We start from the raw sequence: 18,369 nt of genomic DNA on the forward strand, positions 1-18,369 counted from the left end.
TAACCCACTCCCAGTACTGGCTATGAATTAAAGAAGCTTTTTGGCCGGAAGAATTGCCACATAGAAAATTAACACCAGCTTCTGTAGACACTGCTTTGCTCTGATCAAGCTTGCCATGGCAACCAATGCAGTGTAAAAAAGATTTTGTTCTTATCAAAGTCTTTTTTTTCTCCCATGCATTTAGTGCATAGAAAGCTATTGCACTCTCATTTGAATAGCTTTGGGTGAGGGGAAGAGAGCAAGGTATGAGCCAGAAATTGAGAAATGGACCAATTTTGAAGGGATGGGACTGTTTTATCTTTTCATTTTTTCTTGTAGTGGCATGAAAGGAGTATATTGTAGGAAAAAAAAAAAAAAGAAAGCTAATGTTTGTTTTCATGTTTTAATGGAGTTTTCTTTCCTTTGTACAGCATCCTCTTCATAGCATAGGCTCCTTGCATTTGGGAGAGGAGGACTTGACACATGAGCTTTGCCTTCAGTCATGTGTCCCATGAAATAGGGCAATGCTGAGTTGGTTGGTAGGTTGGAAAGGAATGCTACTGCAGCATTTTAATTTTCCAAAACCCCTTGTAAAGGGAACCTGTAGAGGAAGGAGAAGGGAAAACAGACTTCTGTGGAAATTTGATTTTTGTCAGCTCGCTGAGGAAGGAGATGGCTGGGGTAAGGCAGCTGATAATAGAGGGATGTTCTGGGAAACAGGAGGACAATAAGAAGAGCAAAATGTCCAGAAACTATGATTTGGTAAGTGCAGAAGTGAAGCCAGTAGAAGAAAAGTCAAAAGTAAAGGTGCATGGAGTGACTCACTGCCACTGACTTAGTGAGTCAGATACTTTGTGTAAATGTGATCCTGACATCTGATTCCTCTCTACTCCTAATATGATACTTAGCCTAGGAAAATTGCTCAGTTTTATATTTTGTGGGTATTTTTGCTTTTGCTGGAGCCAGTAGAAACTACTGTGACATTCCATGTCTACCCCCTCCTTTCCTCTCCTTGTCCCTCTCCCCCCTCCATCCCTGTTTTTTATCTGCATATATGATGCACAGTTGTGAACATATGACCTTCGTGGAGGTTTGGAAAGCTCTGCAAGAAACTTTACTTGTTGGCTGATACAAATGGGCTCCCTGATGGACAGTGCTCATGTTGTCAGTAAAAACCTTTGACACTGCTGTGAAAGCTAATTCTGTCCTTCCCTTGTGTTACCTGGATGTCCCACAAGAAAAAGGCATACAGGGAAAGATTGTCCATCTAAGCTGTTTATAAAACCTGCTTGCATCAGGAAGGTGTGCTTAATGGTTGTGAGGTGGCACCATAGACCTAGAAATAATACCTTTCAATATGTGTATCATTGCCAACAGCAGGCAAACAAACAAGACACTTGATCTCAGCTGGCTGATGTATGGTTTGTGCAGCAGTAATCCATACAGCAGCAAATAGTTTCTATAAGTATCTTGGAAATCAGAATATGCTTGTGGACTAAAAAGGTGCTGTGATCATCAAGCCTTGTCTGCAGCTGCAGAGGAGGTAGGGTTTGTGCTGAAACAAGAGTGCTAACAACGTTGATATTCTCAACAGCTAATGTGTGCCAGGCTCTGTAGGTCTCGTGAGGTGTTTCTGGAGCTAGCCTTAGTCTGCATGTTGGCACTAGCATTCAAAAATATCTCTTCAGATGAAGGTGTCTTGAGCACTTGAATTTGTTTTGAAAGCTTCAGTTTGGGAAAGGGGTGGAGTGTGTGGAACAGGTGATGTGACCATTATGGAACTTTGGGTTTGAAGTACTTTGCTCTGTCTACATACACAGTTGGTAGCTGTGAATAAAAAGATCAGTGCTCACTTACCATTCATCCTTTCCTATCCCTCTGGCTGTAAAATACTGAATGCAGACTTATAAAACAGTAGAAAAAGGTGGAGGATGGTTATATGGGTGTATGCTCTTTGATGCAACTAATTTTCCATGGTAGTTATATTTATTATTTTAACTACTGTGAGATTAAAGCAAGCATAAATAGAAAGGAGTAGAAATTTTGACTCTTTCGAGGGCTTGATAACCTTACTGGATAGGAGGCACTTTGAAGTAGGTGGGTCAGTAACTTGACCACTCAGCGTCTCCATTCAGTTTATTTTGCTAGACTGATTTCCTTTGCTAAAATAGAGCATGCCCAGAGTATTAATGGGCTCTGAACTATCTTATTTAGGAATCTGCTGCAGGTTCTGCTGGACTGAGCTGAGCTGTGAGTGAGCAGGCAATGGAGGCCACCCTATGTCATTGAGCAGCTTAGGTTGTAAAAGAACTTCAGACCATGGCCAATTACCCTAACACTGCCAAGCCACCACTAAACCCTGTGTGCCACATCTCCACATCTTTTAAATGCCCCTGGGGATGGCAATTCAACCACATCTTTGGGCAGCCTGTTCCAGTGCTTGACAAGCTTTTTTGTGAAAAAATATTTCCTAATATCCTATCTAAACCTTTCTGATGCAAGCTGTTTTCTAACACTCAGAAGAGATTAAAGAACTAAAAATAGTTTTTGCCTGTTGTGGAATTGTGCTCTTTAGGATGGAAGGGACTAGAAATCTTCCCAAGCATTTTGGGAGGGAGCTAGTTTATGTTTTGTATCTTTCATCTGTTTTTTTAACTGTGTTCACTTTTCTGAAGTCCTGTTTCTCTGCTGAGTTCCTCACAATAAAATAGAAACTTGACTTTAGGAGCTGCATAAGAAAGTCTTTGCGAAGATTTCATGTCTTCCCTTTATTCTTTCTGTTTTTTTTTGAAGATTATTTTAAGAAAAATTCATCCTTGTTTTAACTCTGCAGGATTTTGGTCCATTAACCCTATCCAACCATAATGGGGTTTTTGCTTTGCTTTTCTGATTAGCTGAAAGCTTGGGATTAGATAGGTTTTCACATCTGCTAACTTCCTATTTCATATCTTGTGATTTGCAAGGCTTAACCTTCCCTGACTTGTTAATGGAACACAAACCACCTGCTTCTTTGCACTAATCCCTTAGAAATATGTAGCATGAAACTTGAAACTCTCCAGTTTGGTTCCCCAGGATAAAAAGTACAAAAGGATCAATTCTGGTCTTGAACAAACTGCTTATCTATACTTCCTCTGCTCTTCCACAAGGTTACGTCTCCAACAATGTCTATCTGCCTTTTAAGAAAGGCAAAAAAGTCAAGAAAGTTTGGTGCCTTTATTACCTTAGCCTTCGGGGTAAGGTATGAATGGCTAGGGTTGTATGAAATGGTATGGCTGGAGAGTAGACTGAGGGAGGGGAGGATGCATATCCTGTGCATCCTTGGTGCTTTGGATGCTGGCTTTGAGCTAGCAAGCTAATGGAGTGTGGAAGGTTCAGCCAAGGACTCTCAGTTTAACGTATTGGCATGTCACTCCTCTTTTCTGCCCTCTTTTCAAAATTGATGCTCCTCATGGCAGTGTAGCCTGGTCAGACCAAAGACCAAAGCTGCCAGTGCTAGGTGAGGAGATGCCAGAGACATTTCAGGGCCTGTGTACAATGAGCTATGCCTGTGGCACTCCTGGCCCTGCCTGCTGCTGGGGATGTGGAGCGGGGCCTGGAAGGATGCGGCTCTTGCTCTAGGCAGTGTGGTGCCAAGGTGTGCTTTGTCCTCTGCGTGTGTGTGCACTGCCTGTCTTGAAATGTTGGTGAGGTTCTGTAGTGGATTTCTGTTGTGCCTCAGCTTTTTGCCCTTCTTATTTGCTGTTTCAGGCCAACTCCTCTACTTCTCCTGTGTGTCCTGCATGTTTCTCCCAGTTATTGATGTCTGTAGCCTGGCTTGTGTTGCAAGCAAGCCCCAGCATGGTGGTAATGTGAGTGAAATCCTCAGTGTAGCAAAGGCTGCTGGCAGTGGAGCAGGGACATCCTGCAGTGCTCCCCCAACACTGCAGTGAAGGAGGAGCTGGGACTCTCCAAACTCCAGCAGTGTGTTCTTCTAGAGGGACAGGCAAAACCCACAGTTTCTGTTTTAGAGGTGAAGTGAAAAATGCGGCACAAGGTCATCAGAGCAATTGTTATTCTATTTTTTTATTCCCATAACAGCATTTTCTGTTACTGGTTGTTACTGTGCTCTGCTGCAAGACACGTACAGTTACATGAAAATTTAAAAATGGTGTATAGGGTGTTTCTAAAGAGTGGGGAAGGCTGCAGTACCTGTGACTGTTGTAGGTCTAGTTGTGGTGGGCTGAGACATGGAGGCAATGTGCTATGGGCAAGAATCGTGGGAGATGAGGTCTCTTCTCCATCCTTTCCCCCCAGTCAGCATAGAGGTGTTTTGCTCACAGTGGAGCTGATTATATTGCTTACCAGGAGCTTAGTATTGCTTGCTTTAGCAGTTCATCTTACTGAGAGATATCTGCAAGGCCCCTGAGCAAGCTGTTTATGCAGATAGACTTCTCAGGGAAATAGCTTTTTGGCATCGTGTGTCTTCACTTCTCAACCAGCCAGTCACTTGTGCTATACTCAGTGGTTTCTGTCCTGTCTATTGTTAAGGTCAGGCACAGAAATTCAGTGCCTTTCATTCCCCTTCATCCTTCCTGAAATCTTTTCCAAAAGGTCCCCTCTTTCCTTCTTCCCTACCTTCTTATTCTTACTTACTCTTCTACCAGACATGGTGCTTTGGTGTCCAGCACACAGGGTCAGTTTTATGGCAGGAGACATAATCCATTAGGGCTTTGCATAAGCTTTCATGGCCAGCCTTTCTGTCCAGCTGGAACAATCAGACTCGGGGCTCCTGGAGGGTGGAAAGGTAATTATTTACAGTACTAGCAAATGGTATTCCTCAACGTGGGAGAGACATGATTTCCCTCTGGACTGTTCTTTTGCTTTCTGTTTTTTAGTTAACCTCAGCTCAGTCTGATTTTAGGGGATAAAACAACTTTTTGAGGCTACTTTTGCTGCTTTTTGTTCTTTTCCAACAAGGATAGCTCTTTGGTTATCTTTATGTGTGTGGTGACGTAATCTCTTTGTTTTTGTGTTTCCTTTTTCTAGGTGTGTTGTTGTGCTGTTCAACCCTAGAAAAAATAAGCAACACCATATTCTAAACAGCTCCAGGTGAGTAAAGCTTTAAGCTGGGCTTGCTTTCTGTGAGGTGAATTCAAGACTTTTATGGCTTGACTAAGGTTCAGGAGCTGCTGTTGCTTCAGGTTAAATCCCCTTGGTTAGAGTTGCCTTGGGGACAGGCTGCTTGCTGCTTGACTCCAGCTCCTTCTCACATGAGGTGTTATTGCTGGCAAAGTAATAAGCCAGCATTGTGATCCCAAGATCATAAGCATTGTGACCCCAAGAGGAACTGGAAATGGTCATGGCATGGAGGGGATCTTACTACAGCTCCATGGTATCTGACATTTTTTTTTTTCTCCACCTAAAATAATGACCTCATTATTGAAGCCAGCAGTGTGACATGGTCCTGCACCTGGAATAAAGGTGCAGCAATGAACCTCAAGTTTTGGAGCTTTTCTGTTGCCATAAGCTGCTGTTTGAAACTTGGGCAGGGAATCCCCATGGCAGAGCAAAACTATTATGTCAGGCTATTATGGGTGACTTCAGCATTTTTTCATTTTGTCCCAACCTACTCCCCAGTCATGATGTATTGAAATGAAGTCACATGTTGGAAATGTTTCTCAGTGTTATTTTCTCTGTTTTAGGAAAACAATTACAGCACTCGCTTTCTCTCCAGATGGAAAATACTTGGTTACAGGAGAGGTAAGTGTGAGAAGAGAGAGGGCACACCTTGTCCTTTGCATTTTGAAGTAGGGCAGAGGGGCTTAGAAGAAACAGGCTGTTCTCACACATAGAAGTGAGTTCCAGTGTGGCCTCACTGTTCAGTGGACCTGTTGGCTTATGGGTGGCACTGGGTGCTCCTGCTGGAAGTTTAACATGTCAGCTTGGAGGATGGGTCTTCTGGGGTGGCATCAGTGAGCTGAAGGTAGAGTGGAAACAAGCAAAAGGACACGCAACATCCTTCTACTCTAGCATCAGTGAAGAGTACTTGGATGGTCCAGCATATTGGCCTGAGCTTAGCACTGTCATTTTAGGATTTCAGGAAGTAACTCGAGCCAGAAAGTGTTGCAGGAAAAATGAAAAGTGCATGTGGAGTGGAGTTTTAGGAATAGTCACAGAAGATGCTGGTGCCTGTGGTTTGGCGTTGTTTGTTTGGCTGGGGGCAGCAATTGCTTCCTCTTTCCCAACATGCCCAAGGGGGAGAATAAGGATGAGTACAGTGTGTGTCTGTTCTGCATTAGAAGTTCAAGACATGGGCTGTGTCATGAGGCTGGGATTGCTGAATGTTAAAAATCCACAGAAATTATGACCTTCATATGTTTGGGCTGAGTTTGCTCTTGTGTTTGATTAATGGCAGTTTACCACTAATCCCTGTGCTTCTGTAAGAGATGGGGAGGGAGCATGCGTGAGATAGGTCTCCTACTGAGCCTCAGCCACAGGGAGGAGAACTGTGTTACTATCCTGTGTTGGAGATGTCAAGGTGGAGACTGTTCTCTCCAGAGGCCCCCAGTGAGGTCACTATGATGGCAGCTGTCATGTCACCAAGGTGGCTCCAAACCTGGGCTTGAATCCTTTATGGATCAGACTGAGGGTAGAAACAAGAGTGATATTTTTTGGATGGACAATAAAAAGTTAGATTGACACATAAAAAGTTAGCATAAATTTTCCATGATTAGATGTTGTGATTAGGTTTTTTTTTGGTGAAAACATGAGGTTTTATAGCTCATAGTATTCGGTTCTGATTATTCTGGTGCCTTCTTTTATTTTCCTTTTTTCTAAATTTCTGGTGCTTGATGCTTTTCATGAGGGGTAAGAAAAATGGTAAAAAATGAAGTGGGAACTTTTCTTACTAACAAACTTTTCTGTTTGAAAATTTATTGGGATAAATGGCAAATTAGAATTATTTTTTAAAAAAGCTGTTCCAGTTACACTTGAACTTTGTAGGGGTTTTGTTGTTGTTGTTGTGGGGGGGAGTTGGGTTTTTTGTGTTGTTTTTTTGTTGTTGTTTTTCTTCCCCCTTGTTGCAAAACACGTCTTCTTTTGCCCTATTGTAAAATCATTTATTTATTTCAGTATCCTCCCACTTGTCTGACATTTGAATTATTGCTTAGTGTAGCAGTGTCCCCTGCTGGTGTCAGCAGCCGTGTCTTAGTTCATCCCCATGTCCACAGGGAAATGCTTTCTGAGTTCACTTTGTCAAGCTCCCTTGTAGCTGCATTATGCTAATTCTGCCTAATAACACCTTAGTTTACTGTATGGCTGGCTTTTCAGGGAGGAGAGCATGGAGGTTAGTCCTTGGCTGCCATACATATTAAATGTCTTTTACATATTTCAAATTCATAAGAAAACTCTTTTTTTTTTTTTTCTTTTAAATGTTACTTTTTATTTCTCCGCATGGAGGTATAGAGTCCTTGTGCATGGGGCTCACACAGAGCTGCCTTTTGGTGAGCATTTCTTAAAAGATGAAATGCAAATTCAGTTAAGGTCCTGGGGTGTATGCTAAGTTACTGGGAAACACATATATATATATGTACGTGTTTAAGTATAGCAGTTGTTTTGAAGAGCAGCTGATTCAGCTCATTATAATGTCTTGCCAGCCACCTTGAGACCTGAGGTGTGCATTGCAGGAGGGAGAACTGTACCAACTGCAGTTAAATCTGACCATGGCATTTTTCCAGGCCACAAGCAGTTGCTTAGCAGAGCTTTTGGAGAAGGTAATTAAAACATGCAGAATTTTAAGCTGTTAAAACTTCAACTTCTACTTGTGATGAGACTCTCCCACACAATCAAATGACTAACTTAAAACCAATCAGAAAGGTACCATTCTGCCATGTTGCCATGGATATGTTATCTTACAAGCTAATGTTTTGACAGACTTCAATGTGGAATCATGAACAGTTACTGGAGTAAGATTTGCCCATCAAGCACATTTTTTGGCCAGCGTTTCAGCTCATCTTGTGCACCTTGTTTTAATTCGGTTTAATAACAAGCAATTAAACAAAAGAATAGATATGTCTGGCAGAAAGTGCTGAATTGGCATTTCTGTTTCTCTGGAGGGCAAACATTAAACCAGAGGCTCTGTTCCCTCCACGTCTTTTACTCTGACATTACCCTGCCTGCACTCTTTTGTGCAGAACGCATCTGTGTGTTACCTTGTGGCAGAAATGAAGCTGCTAGTCTCTCAGAGGCTTCTCTCAGATGGTGTGTGAGAGTTCCCACAACAGCCATGTCATGTTTTTGTATGGCATGACCTGGTTTGATATGTCAGATGTCTATGTTGTGTTAGGAGCAGAGGATGTGAGAGCTTTTCGTTCACTGGGTGTAGGGATAACAATCTATTATAATCCTTTTCACAAGGGGGCTGTAAGTTCCCATTACAAATACCAGGGGTGTGCATCAAAAGTATTGTTCTAGTCACTGGCTAGAGCAGGGACTAGCATTTTGTGAGTAGCATAAGAAGAGGTTTAAAGCAGGGGAGGTGGTACTAATTTGCACAGCTGTTGAGATGCATCTACTCCTTAGGTTGTTGGTTTCAACCTGGGCTTTAAAGAATCAAAGGAACTGCTAAACCTCTTGTGAGTGCACCATCTAGACATCTTTTTCCAAGCTCCTGCACATTTACATGCTCAAATGTGTCAGAACTGATTTTGGGGTTACACCTCCTGTTCTGTGTCCATTCTTGTCTGTTCCAGAGCGGACACATGCCAGCAGTTCGGGTGTGGGACGTGGCTGAGCGAACCCAGGTGGCGGAGCTCCAGGAGCACAAGTACGGTGTGGCCTGTGTGGCCTTCTCCCCCAGCTCCAAGTACATCGTGTCAGTGGGGTACCAGCATGACATGATTGTCAACGTGTGGTCATGGAAGGTAAGTTTTCTAGGAGGCTGGGTGGACCACACAGTGTTGCTAAATCAGAAAGAGCTTCCAGTCTGACTCTAAACTACTTCAGTTCCCTCTTGCTTTCTGTTTTAAATGCTGTAGTTATTGTTTGGTTTTTGACATTCATAAACACAGACAAATTTGGACAAGAGAGAAAGCTATGGTCCCTTAGGGAAGGTCTAAGTGATTTCCATGAAGGGATGTTCTTTATGCTTGGAAATGTGTTACATTTTTCTGTCCAGCCAGAAAAGCCTGAACTTTGAAACCTTGCCAAACCATTGTGTTTTTTAAAGGCTTATTAAAAAAATAATTTAAGAGGTTAAGGAAGGAAACTCTCATTAGCCACAGATTTCTTTTGTAGTGTAGTGGATGCTCTTGGCTTGTTTTGATTTTTTAATGTCAAGAGTTTGTGATATTCTGATCCCATCCTTGATGGGTGAGGAGGGGAATATAGGGAATTCATAATGGGTGAAAGCTGATGAAAGTCACTCTGCCTGTCACTGGATTGAGGAAACTCTTGGTAGAAGCAAAGCCTGTGTCTTATCCTCTAGTAAACATTTAAGCATCTGTTTTTTTGTAGATAGGAAAATAAGCATTTCTTTTTAGTAGGCTAGGAGTCTTTTGTATTAATAGATGCTCCTGCTACCTCTTCAAGTATTGTAACCCTCTCTAAAAGAGATATGATTTAAGAAAAAAAAAAATCAATGCATCTATTAAATCTCACAGGATCATAGAATCACAGGATGGTTTGGGTTGGAAGGGAACCTAAAAATTACCTAGTTCCAATTCCCCTGCCATGAGCAGGGATACCTCCCACTAGACCAGATGGAAACTCCATCACAGCTCTATCCAATCTGGCTTTGAATATTTCTGAGGATGGGGCATCCACAACTTCTCTGGGCAGGCTTCTCCAGTGCCTCACCACCTTCACAGTAAAGAATTTCTTCCCAATAGCTAATCTAAATCTACCTTCTTTCAGTTTAAAACCATTACCCCTTGTCCTATCACTACACTTCCTGATGAAAAGTCCCTCCTGATGTTTCCTGTAGGCTTCCTTTAGGTACTCAGAGCCTCCTCTTCTCTTGCAGCTTCTAAGTCCATACTCATTTAGTATGTTGCTCTCTTCATCACACTTGCTGTAATTTAATCTTCATCACATGCACTGTAATTTAAGATCTCACTGTTATCTTCTGTGTGAGCTGAAGTTTGACATTGCTATTTTTTCATATAGCTAAATACTGTGTGCAGGAAAGGAACCTGAGTGTGTATGTCTGTGTTGAAAATTGAGTGCTTAGCCTTGGATTATTTCTAGTTATACAAGTGAAAGTAGTGACTTGGACAGGGTCACAATGCATGGCATGTGTGAAACAGTACAAGTTGTTTTGCTTTCCCTTGCTTATTCAGGATTTTCTGTTCACTGTATAATTGTGGCCATGAGAACGTTTGAGGTAAGGACTGTCTGACTCTTCCCTGCTGAAGAACACACTTTAAGCTATGCTCCAGACTATGATGGGAGCTCTAGCTGGCCTTTACTTTGCAGGCCAGACACCAAAATTAGTGATACTTTACCTGACCAAAGTCAATAAAGACTGAAAATTCAGATCTCCTGAAGCATTTTCCTTTACTTTTAACTGCAACCCTTCTATCCTCTGTGCTGCTGCTTTGATTTCCCCATTTCATCTGACTGATAGACCTAGTCATTTGACTGTGATGGAAAAGTCATGTTGTCTGTAGGAAAATTCATGTTGTCTGTAGGAATCACTTGATTCCCTAATAAATAGCACAGCAATGATCCAAATGTTGAGGCCTGCAAGGGTCCTAGGCTTTTCTCTGTGCACTGTCTTGACATTATAATTGCTGCCTTTCCTTCATTCTGGGTCGGGGGATGATGCAGCAGGCTCGACTCCCCTTGTGTCGGTTTCTTCATTTCTGCCAGCACACAGTCCAGCGGGGCCCTTGGTTTGTGTGTTGAGGGCATTGTGTCTGGAAGACTGGGAGCAGCTGAATCCTTGAAAGGAAGGGTAAAGGAAACACAGCAAGAATGAAAAGGGTTGCACTGTTGTCAGCCATGTGCTGCATGCTTGCAAACCCACAACAGACAAAGCAGAAAACCTTTTTATTCTCACTTCTAAATGGGGAAAGGCAGGGAGAGGAAAATGGAGCAATGGTGCTGCGTGGTGCTGCTATCTGACCACTCTGCTTGAGCAGTGTCCATCCTGTTTTCTGTCCCTGAGTCTTCTTTCTCCTTTCCCAGACTTTGACATTTTGAGGTGTATGTTTGATGTATAACAGATTTTGCTTTTTCTCTTCCAGTACAGGGATGGTCTCTGTGTATTTTGAGTCTGTTGATAAAGGATAGTGTGTTTCAAGAGAAAAAAGAACTTTGGAAGAACCAGTAGAGTTTTCTCTATGAAAAATTCCTCATCTTGAGTGCAATGCCCTCATTGCTGCCTGGGGGCTGGGGGAGTTCTTCCTTGTGCTGGCCTACATCTGCATTTGCTGTTTAGGAAGGGAAATGGGTTTGCTCTGAGCTCCTGGTGATTATGAAACCCACATGTTTGTCATGGCTCAGTTACCAAGTTCCTGCAGGCACTAGTGCCTGCTGATTTTTTTCTTGATCATAATTAATGTGGAAGAGGAATTGAATATAAATGTGAATTATACTGTCTGCCAAATCAATGTTCCCACCTAGTGCTGGGGAGGTTGTATATAGAGGTGAATGGGGAATAGTTTGGGTTTCATCTTTTCCCTGCTGCACTGCTTGTACTGGATATGTGCCTGTTATTGAAATTAGTTTCCTTTGCTTCTAAGCAAAGAAATTAACCAATCTAAACAATTGTGTTTCCAGAAAAACATTGTAGTGGCAGCCAACAAAGTCTCAAGTAAAGTGACAGCAGTGTCATTCTCAGAGGACTGCAGTTACTTTGTCACTGCTGGAAATCGACATATCAAGTTCTGGTACCTGGATGACAGCAAAACCTCCAAGGTGAGAGAAAATGCATCAAGTCCAACCTTTAAACAGGCATTTCTGTCTTAGAGCAGGGTGGATTTTGCCCAGTGAGCTGTGGGAAGTGGAAATTTTTAAATTTTCCTGGGATGTGAGAGTAGCCTTCCACCCTTGGCTGTCAAGTCTCATGGGCTGGTAGCACCAAAAGCTTGTCTTATCTTGCACTGATGCAGGGATGCCACTCCTGGAGTTCCATTGCAGCGTGCTTGTTCTTCAGTAGTCACATATACTGAAGACAATTAAGCTGGAAAAGAGCTGCAGTCATGTAACTCCTTGGAGCACAGAGGTAGAGAGAGCTCTTTGACATTGGTATGAGCATCTCAAAAGGTTGTGAGTGTAATTTTGAAGTATCAGCCAAAGTGTTTAAACTTTTCACTGTTGTGTTATTCTCTTGGAGGCAGAATCCACCTATGGCGATTTTTGGTGTGCTCATGAACAGTTGTAAACATGAACAGCAAGTAAAACCTCTCTTTGTAGGCTGTTTACAGTTCTTTCTTTGAATCACTTCAGCACTCAGGGGTTGATGTTCTAAAAAATCACTGTCTGCCTGAAGTGCCTTGCTGTGTTTGTAGCAAACTCTTTTCTTTTGGTAGGTAAATGCCACAGTACCCTTGCTGGGTCGCTCAGGATTGCTTGGAGAACTGAGGAACAACTTCTTTGCGGACGTGGCTTGTGGAAGGGGCAAAAAAGCTGACAGCACTTTCTGTATCACATCCTCAGGCCTACTCTGTGAATTCAATGAAAAAAGGCTGCTAGACAAGTGGGTGGAGCTGAGGGTGAGTTTTACATCCTCCCGTTCTGCTCAAGTAGAGCAGGAACAACAAATCGTAAGGACACTCAGAGGTACAGGCTGACCACAAGCAGTGAAAATAATTGTGCCTCTGCAAACCTGTTATTTACTCTAGAAGGCTGGTCAAAAATAGTGTTATTTCATGGCAAAGGGATTTTACTGATCGTTGAGGCTCTTTCATTCTCACACCTCAGCATTATAGTGATTGCCCTACTGGCAAAGCAATGCCCTTATGGCAACTCCTGTATGGTGCCTCCTGGCTTGGCTGGGGCAAGTAGGTGTTTTAGAAGGATTCTGCTTTCTATCCACTCTGCAGTGTCTTTACTTGGCTTGTGCATCTCAAATGCAGGTTCCCAAGGTGCTAGTTGATTTGGCTATTCTAAACCACCAGTCTGGCCCATAGTTAAGAATTTGATCACATGTGTTTTCCTTTCAATTTAATGTAACATGCCCACCTGCAAGGATCCAGTCTACTAAAATCAAGGGGAAAAGTCTGTCCACGCTTTCACTCAAGTGAAATGCCTCTTCTTTTCTTTCCTTTCCTCTCTAAAATCTGCCTTTCACTCTCGCTCAGAATACAGACAGCTTCACAGTAAGTTGAAAAAACTTTTTGCATTGAACTCATCCCCTTTTCACCACACTCCATTTTGTGCCATTTTCAGCCATTTGTACAGATCCCCAAGGGAGGGGAAGAAAATCCATTTTGTTCTGTTTCTTATCCCTCCTGACAAGTAATGTGTTGATGTGCTAGTACAGGGTGAAGTGCTGCTTGCCTATCAGTCCTGTTGAATGCCACAGAAATAAAAGCAATGTTCAGAGCAGGACTCAGCTGGAGCAAATATGTAGCTCTGCTGGCCTCTCTTCCTAGTGGGTTGCAGAGAAACTGGGCTTTTTTCAAACTGTTTGGGATCTGCAGTGGACCTTGGCTGGAAAGTTCTTCAGAAAGGAAAAATGGATTTTTAGGCTTTTATTTATTCCCAGGGCTCAACTTCACTACAGCTCTTCTGACCATGACTCCTTTGTCTGTCAATTTGCTGTTCTCCCTGACGTGTCTGGTGACCTTTGATGTGAGAACACATTTCTTATTTGCTTCTCATCTGCTGTGTCCTCCTCAGACCACTGTGGCAAACTGCATCTCTGTGAACCATGACTACATCTTCTGTGGCTGCGCTGACGGCACTGTGCGGATTTTTAACCCTCTGAACCTTCACTTTGTCACTACACTGCCGAAGCCACACTTCCTGGGAACTGACATCGCAAGTGTGACTGAGGCCAGGTACTGTGGAGAAGGGTGGAAGGGAGCAAGGAAGGCTTGTGGGGGTTAGAATTGCTCTCCAGAGCTTTTCCATCTGGAGCATGCTCTTTTTGTGGATTAAAATTGGCAGCCTGTTGCAGATCTCTCTGAGCTATTGCAGGCTTCCCCTGTATGACTGGATTATAGTTGGATGGCAAGGGGGAAGACTTCTGTCATGGCACTTTGAGTCTTCTTTTGGGACTTCAATTGTTGAAGTGACAGGTCTTCCTGGCCAGCTATTCTCTCTACCTACAGATACCATTGTTCATCTCAACAGCACCCTATGGGGAATCTGAGTTCTCCTGTTTGAGCATTGCCCCAGCTCCTAGAGAGCACAAGTTAACCAGGCATTGTTCTCTTTGTGCAGCCGTCTTTTCTCTGGTGTGGCTGATGCGAAGTATCCTGACACGATTGCCTTGACCTTTGACCCCACCAACCAGTGGCTTTCCTGTGTATACAATGACCACAGCCTGTATGTGTGGGATGTCAAAGATCCGAAGAAAGTGGGCAAGGTGTACTCTGCTTTGTATCACTCTTCCTGTGTGTGGAACATTGAGGTATGTTGTCTGCAGACACAGGTGTTGTGAGTTGCAGCTGAGAAAGTCATCAGACAAGCTGCCAAATTTGAATGCAAAAGCTGACTGTAGAGGAAATTGACTCAGATTTTCACCTGTGGTTAGTGTGTTTGCTGCTGGGCCTGGGAACAATTCTTTGGCTGCACTGCAATGGCTGACCAAATGTGTCGTGCTACTGGGAAAAAAAAAATCTCACCATTAAAAGGTGAGAGGTGGGAGTAGGAGCAGAATTGAACAAACCTGAATACAGATCATCCTTTTAGAAAACACAGAAGTTTATTGCTGACCTCAAAAAACTGTTTGAGATGTGTGGTGAGCAATTGCTTCAAAGTCAAAAACATGAAATAAGTGATAAAATCTGAACTCTGGTCCTTCTTAACATATTCATCTGAACATGTGTAAATAGTTCTCCAGTGTCTGTCATCTTGCAGTCTGTCTGGTTGGCTTTCCCTCAGAGGGAAGGAAAGGAAGTATAGGAAACAATGGAGTTGTTAATATGTTGAAATATGTCTATCAGTGGTCAGGAGAGGGGAAAGTGGAAAGGAAGTGGGAAGAGGTTGAGAACTCTGTTTTTATTTATTAGTTGCATCTCAGCCTTTCCTTCTGAATTATAGACTGACAGTAGTAGATGAAAGTTGCAAACAGTGCAAGGTGGTTATTGCATGGCCATTGTTTGGGATTTGAGGTGCTCTCTTTGAACTATTAGAAACAAAAGATACTGGTTTGTTCCATGCTTCTTAAGGAGGTTTTCTGTGATGAAAGAAGCTCAGTGAACATTTGTTTGAAGTCAGTATGAAGCACTGGTCTGCAAATAAGTTTTTGTCAGAACTGTCTGGCTTCCACCTTTAGAAAACAGAGAGGACACCCCTTTTGTCTCATTTTGTTTTGAACCTTGCTACCAGTGTCTAGGGTGCCAGGTGCCAGGCAGTATTATTCAGGGGTTGATTTTACTTTTTCATAGATGTATCCAGAGGTGAAGGACAACAATCAGCCCTGCCTCCCCCCTGGTTCTTTCATCACGTGCTCCTCTGACAACACCATTCGTCTGTGGAACACTGAAAGCTCCAACATCCACGGCACAGCCCTGCACCGCAACATCCTCAGCAATGTAAGATCCTAGGTTTGGATCACCTCCTTGTCCTTGGGGTTGCTCTGCTTCACACACAGATTCCCAATTTAAGGCCCAAATTTCTTCGTATCTCCAAGTCAACACAGGTTTCTGTAAATTGAGCACAAATCTGGTTAAATGTATGAACCTGAAGAAACACGAAAGGACTACTGGAAGGACAGGTTGTCTGAAATGGTCCTAGAGACTATTGCTGTTTTCATAAACCACTCAAAGATTCATCAAGCTTAATCTCTTCCATAAGGGCCATACGTTTCAGGAGAGCTGGTTCTCTTTTTCTTCATCTCTGTGATGTGTAACCACTTTTAAGATTTGTTTGGAAAAAGTGCATTAAATGAAGTAGGGATTTGGGAAATTGAATGAAAAAGTTTGCACTCACTTCATCTATATAAGAGGGAGGTTAATCGTACAGAGCAGTGATTACATATGGACACTTGCTTCTGTTCTCATCTGAGTTAGAAGACCTCTGGACACAGCAGTCCTGACCTCAGGAATCAGGTGGAAAAAATTCTTGCTTTTTCTGTCAGTACTCAGACTGCTGACTTAGATTAATCCCTAGAAGCCTTTCCTATTCCTGCTGTGTGTCCTAATATGTTGTAATCATTAATCCCAGAATTTGTCAATAGTGAAGGAGATGCTGTTAGTTTCTAGGTTGAATCTTTTGAAGGGGGCAATTGTGAGGCACAGCTGTGAAACTTTCATCCTACAATCTGAAGGGGCTTAGTGCTTGCTCCTAACTAAAAGGTCCTACCGATTACAGCATTATTGCCAATAAAATGTTTATGTTGGCTAGGAGCTCAGTTGCTAAGACAGATGTTTTGCTTTAATATTTTGTAATTAGTAAATATTTCTGGGTGTATTGTGTCTCCAGGACTTGATGAAAATCATCTATGTAGATGACAACACTCAGGTACTTCTGGACACTGATTACAACTCAGCAGGAAGTGCAGACAAAGCTGATGCACAAGTGATAGATACAAAGGTGGGGATACGAACTGTCTGTGTGAGTCCCAGCGGGGAGCACTTGGCCTCTGGGGACAGGATAGGCACTCTCAGGTAATCCCATAAAGCTTCTTATGCAGACTCCAGACTGCTCAGGCATGAGAAAATAACCATGCCTTGCTAATTTTATTAAACATACTGAAATGAGCCATGTTATATCCTAGAATATATGAGTTGCAGTCTCTGAAGGAAATGCTGAAGGTGGAAGCCCATGACTCTGAGATCCTATGTCTGGAATACTCCAAACCTGACACAGGTAAATGGACTTGGGCTGCTTCCCCTTTGTCTATGAATGTCATTTTGAGCAAGTCAGAATGTACAACTGTGGTATGTTAGAATTGTCATGCTGAACCACTTCTGGATTTCAGAGCAGGCTTCAAGTGTTCGGCCAGGAGAGCCAGGCTTTGAGAAAGTCTTCTTTCTCTTACTTTTTATTAGATTATTGTATGTTGAGATTGCAGTTTGTTCTGTTTATTATTATAATAATGTGAAATTCAAGTGTGTTACTTTGTGTCCATATATGCAATTAGCTACAGTATGATGTTTTGTCCCTATGATGACTTGGGAAGCTGTTTTAAAAATTACTTTTTAAGTCATGATATTGCAGTCTTTTTCAATTTCTGATTCAGGTTTAAAGCTCTTAGCCTCAGCCAGTCGGGATAGATTGATTCATGTCTTGGATGCTGGGAAAGACTATAGCCTGCAGCAAACCCTGGATGAACATTCTTCTTCCATCACTGCAGTGAAGTTTGCAGGTAGCAAATCATGACCTCCCAATCAAAGCTGGATTGAGCACTGCTGTTGTCCCCTTGTGGCTGTAATTTTATCTACTTGAATACTGGACTAGGTCAATCTGAAGTTGCAGCTGGGTCATTTGGTCATCTTTTTCAGTTGCAGTCTTAACAGAAGATGATACTTGTCTTCTTTTCTGATTTTGCTTTCATTTCCTCTCCTTCCTCCCTCCTAAGAAAACCTTTCCTCAGCATTTCTTTGGAAAACTGTTTTCTGTAATGATTTATGCCCTCTAACTGATCTCAGAGAGAACTAATTTAGGAGAACTCTGAGCAGTCATTGTCCAAAAAAAAATCCCAAAACACACCAAAAAAGAAGTCTTGGGTAAAGTAAATTTGTGATTCTAAGCCACTGTAAGGCTTTGCATTCCTGGTAATGGAGCTCCTTTTATCCCCAGCACTCAGTTGCTACCAGTAGTCAGACACCATAGTAGTCAGGAGACAGTAGTCTGTCAGGGGAAGCCAGTAGCCAAGGGTGACAGGAAGACAGGCAAAGGTAGTGGCCTTTTCCACTGGCTGTGGGAAAGTACCACAGGATATACAGGATATGAACAGGAACACATCAAATCTAGATACAGCCAGTAGTCCAGGTCACCAGACAAATCCATAGTGATAAGACCATGGATTCAAGCAATTCAATGTCTTGATCAGTGTGGAGTGGTCAGGGTCAGCTATAGTTCAATGCCTGCCAGGCAAGTCCATACTAGCAAGGCCACATGGAGCTGAGATCAACAAGGTGGGTCCATGGGTTCGGTCAGGCTTTGGGTCAGTAGGGTGCATGTCCAGGCACAGGTGTGGCTGCAATGCTGCAGCAGTGTAGCTCAATTGGGGCTCCAGGATGAGAATCTCAGCTTGAAAACTGCTCCTGAGTGGAGGAGGGACTTGTTGAAGAT

The 18,369-nt window shown here is 42.7% G+C and overlaps 1 protein-coding gene across 6 annotated transcripts in view; it reads left to right on the forward strand.

Annotated features, from left to right (window-relative positions):
• MAPKBP1 (mitogen-activated protein kinase binding protein 1) overlaps nucleotides 1–18,369 on the forward strand; it is a 99,621-nt gene that overhangs the window by 47,133 nt on the left and 34,119 nt on the right. For 5 of the 6 annotated variants that reach the window (XM_030274340.4, XM_030274341.4, XM_072930009.1 and 2 more), the window contains 12 exons: nucleotides 5,005–5,067; nucleotides 5,661–5,718; nucleotides 8,709–8,879; nucleotides 11,740–11,877; nucleotides 12,492–12,674; nucleotides 13,263–13,280; nucleotides 13,804–13,964; nucleotides 14,350–14,539; nucleotides 15,519–15,665; nucleotides 16,555–16,739; nucleotides 16,850–16,941; nucleotides 17,315–17,440. In XM_030274340.4, the coding sequence (XP_030130200.4) occupies nucleotides 5,005–5,067; nucleotides 5,661–5,718; nucleotides 8,709–8,879; nucleotides 11,740–11,877; nucleotides 12,492–12,674; nucleotides 13,263–13,280; nucleotides 13,804–13,964; nucleotides 14,350–14,539; nucleotides 15,519–15,665; nucleotides 16,555–16,739; nucleotides 16,850–16,941; nucleotides 17,315–17,440 (1,532 nt within the window). The remainder of the gene's footprint in view (nucleotides 1–5,004; nucleotides 5,068–5,660; nucleotides 5,719–8,708; nucleotides 8,880–11,739; nucleotides 11,878–12,491; nucleotides 12,675–13,262; nucleotides 13,281–13,803; nucleotides 13,965–14,349; nucleotides 14,540–15,518; nucleotides 15,666–16,554; nucleotides 16,740–16,849; nucleotides 16,942–17,314; nucleotides 17,441–18,369) is intronic. The other variant, XM_072930008.1, reaches the window with a different exon arrangement.

The sequence above is a fragment of the Taeniopygia guttata genome, chromosome 5, assembly GCF_048771995.1.
Source record: "Taeniopygia guttata chromosome 5, bTaeGut7.mat, whole genome shotgun sequence".
In the NCBI taxonomy this organism is placed as follows: Eukaryota; Metazoa; Chordata; class Aves; order Passeriformes; family Estrildidae; genus Taeniopygia; species Taeniopygia guttata.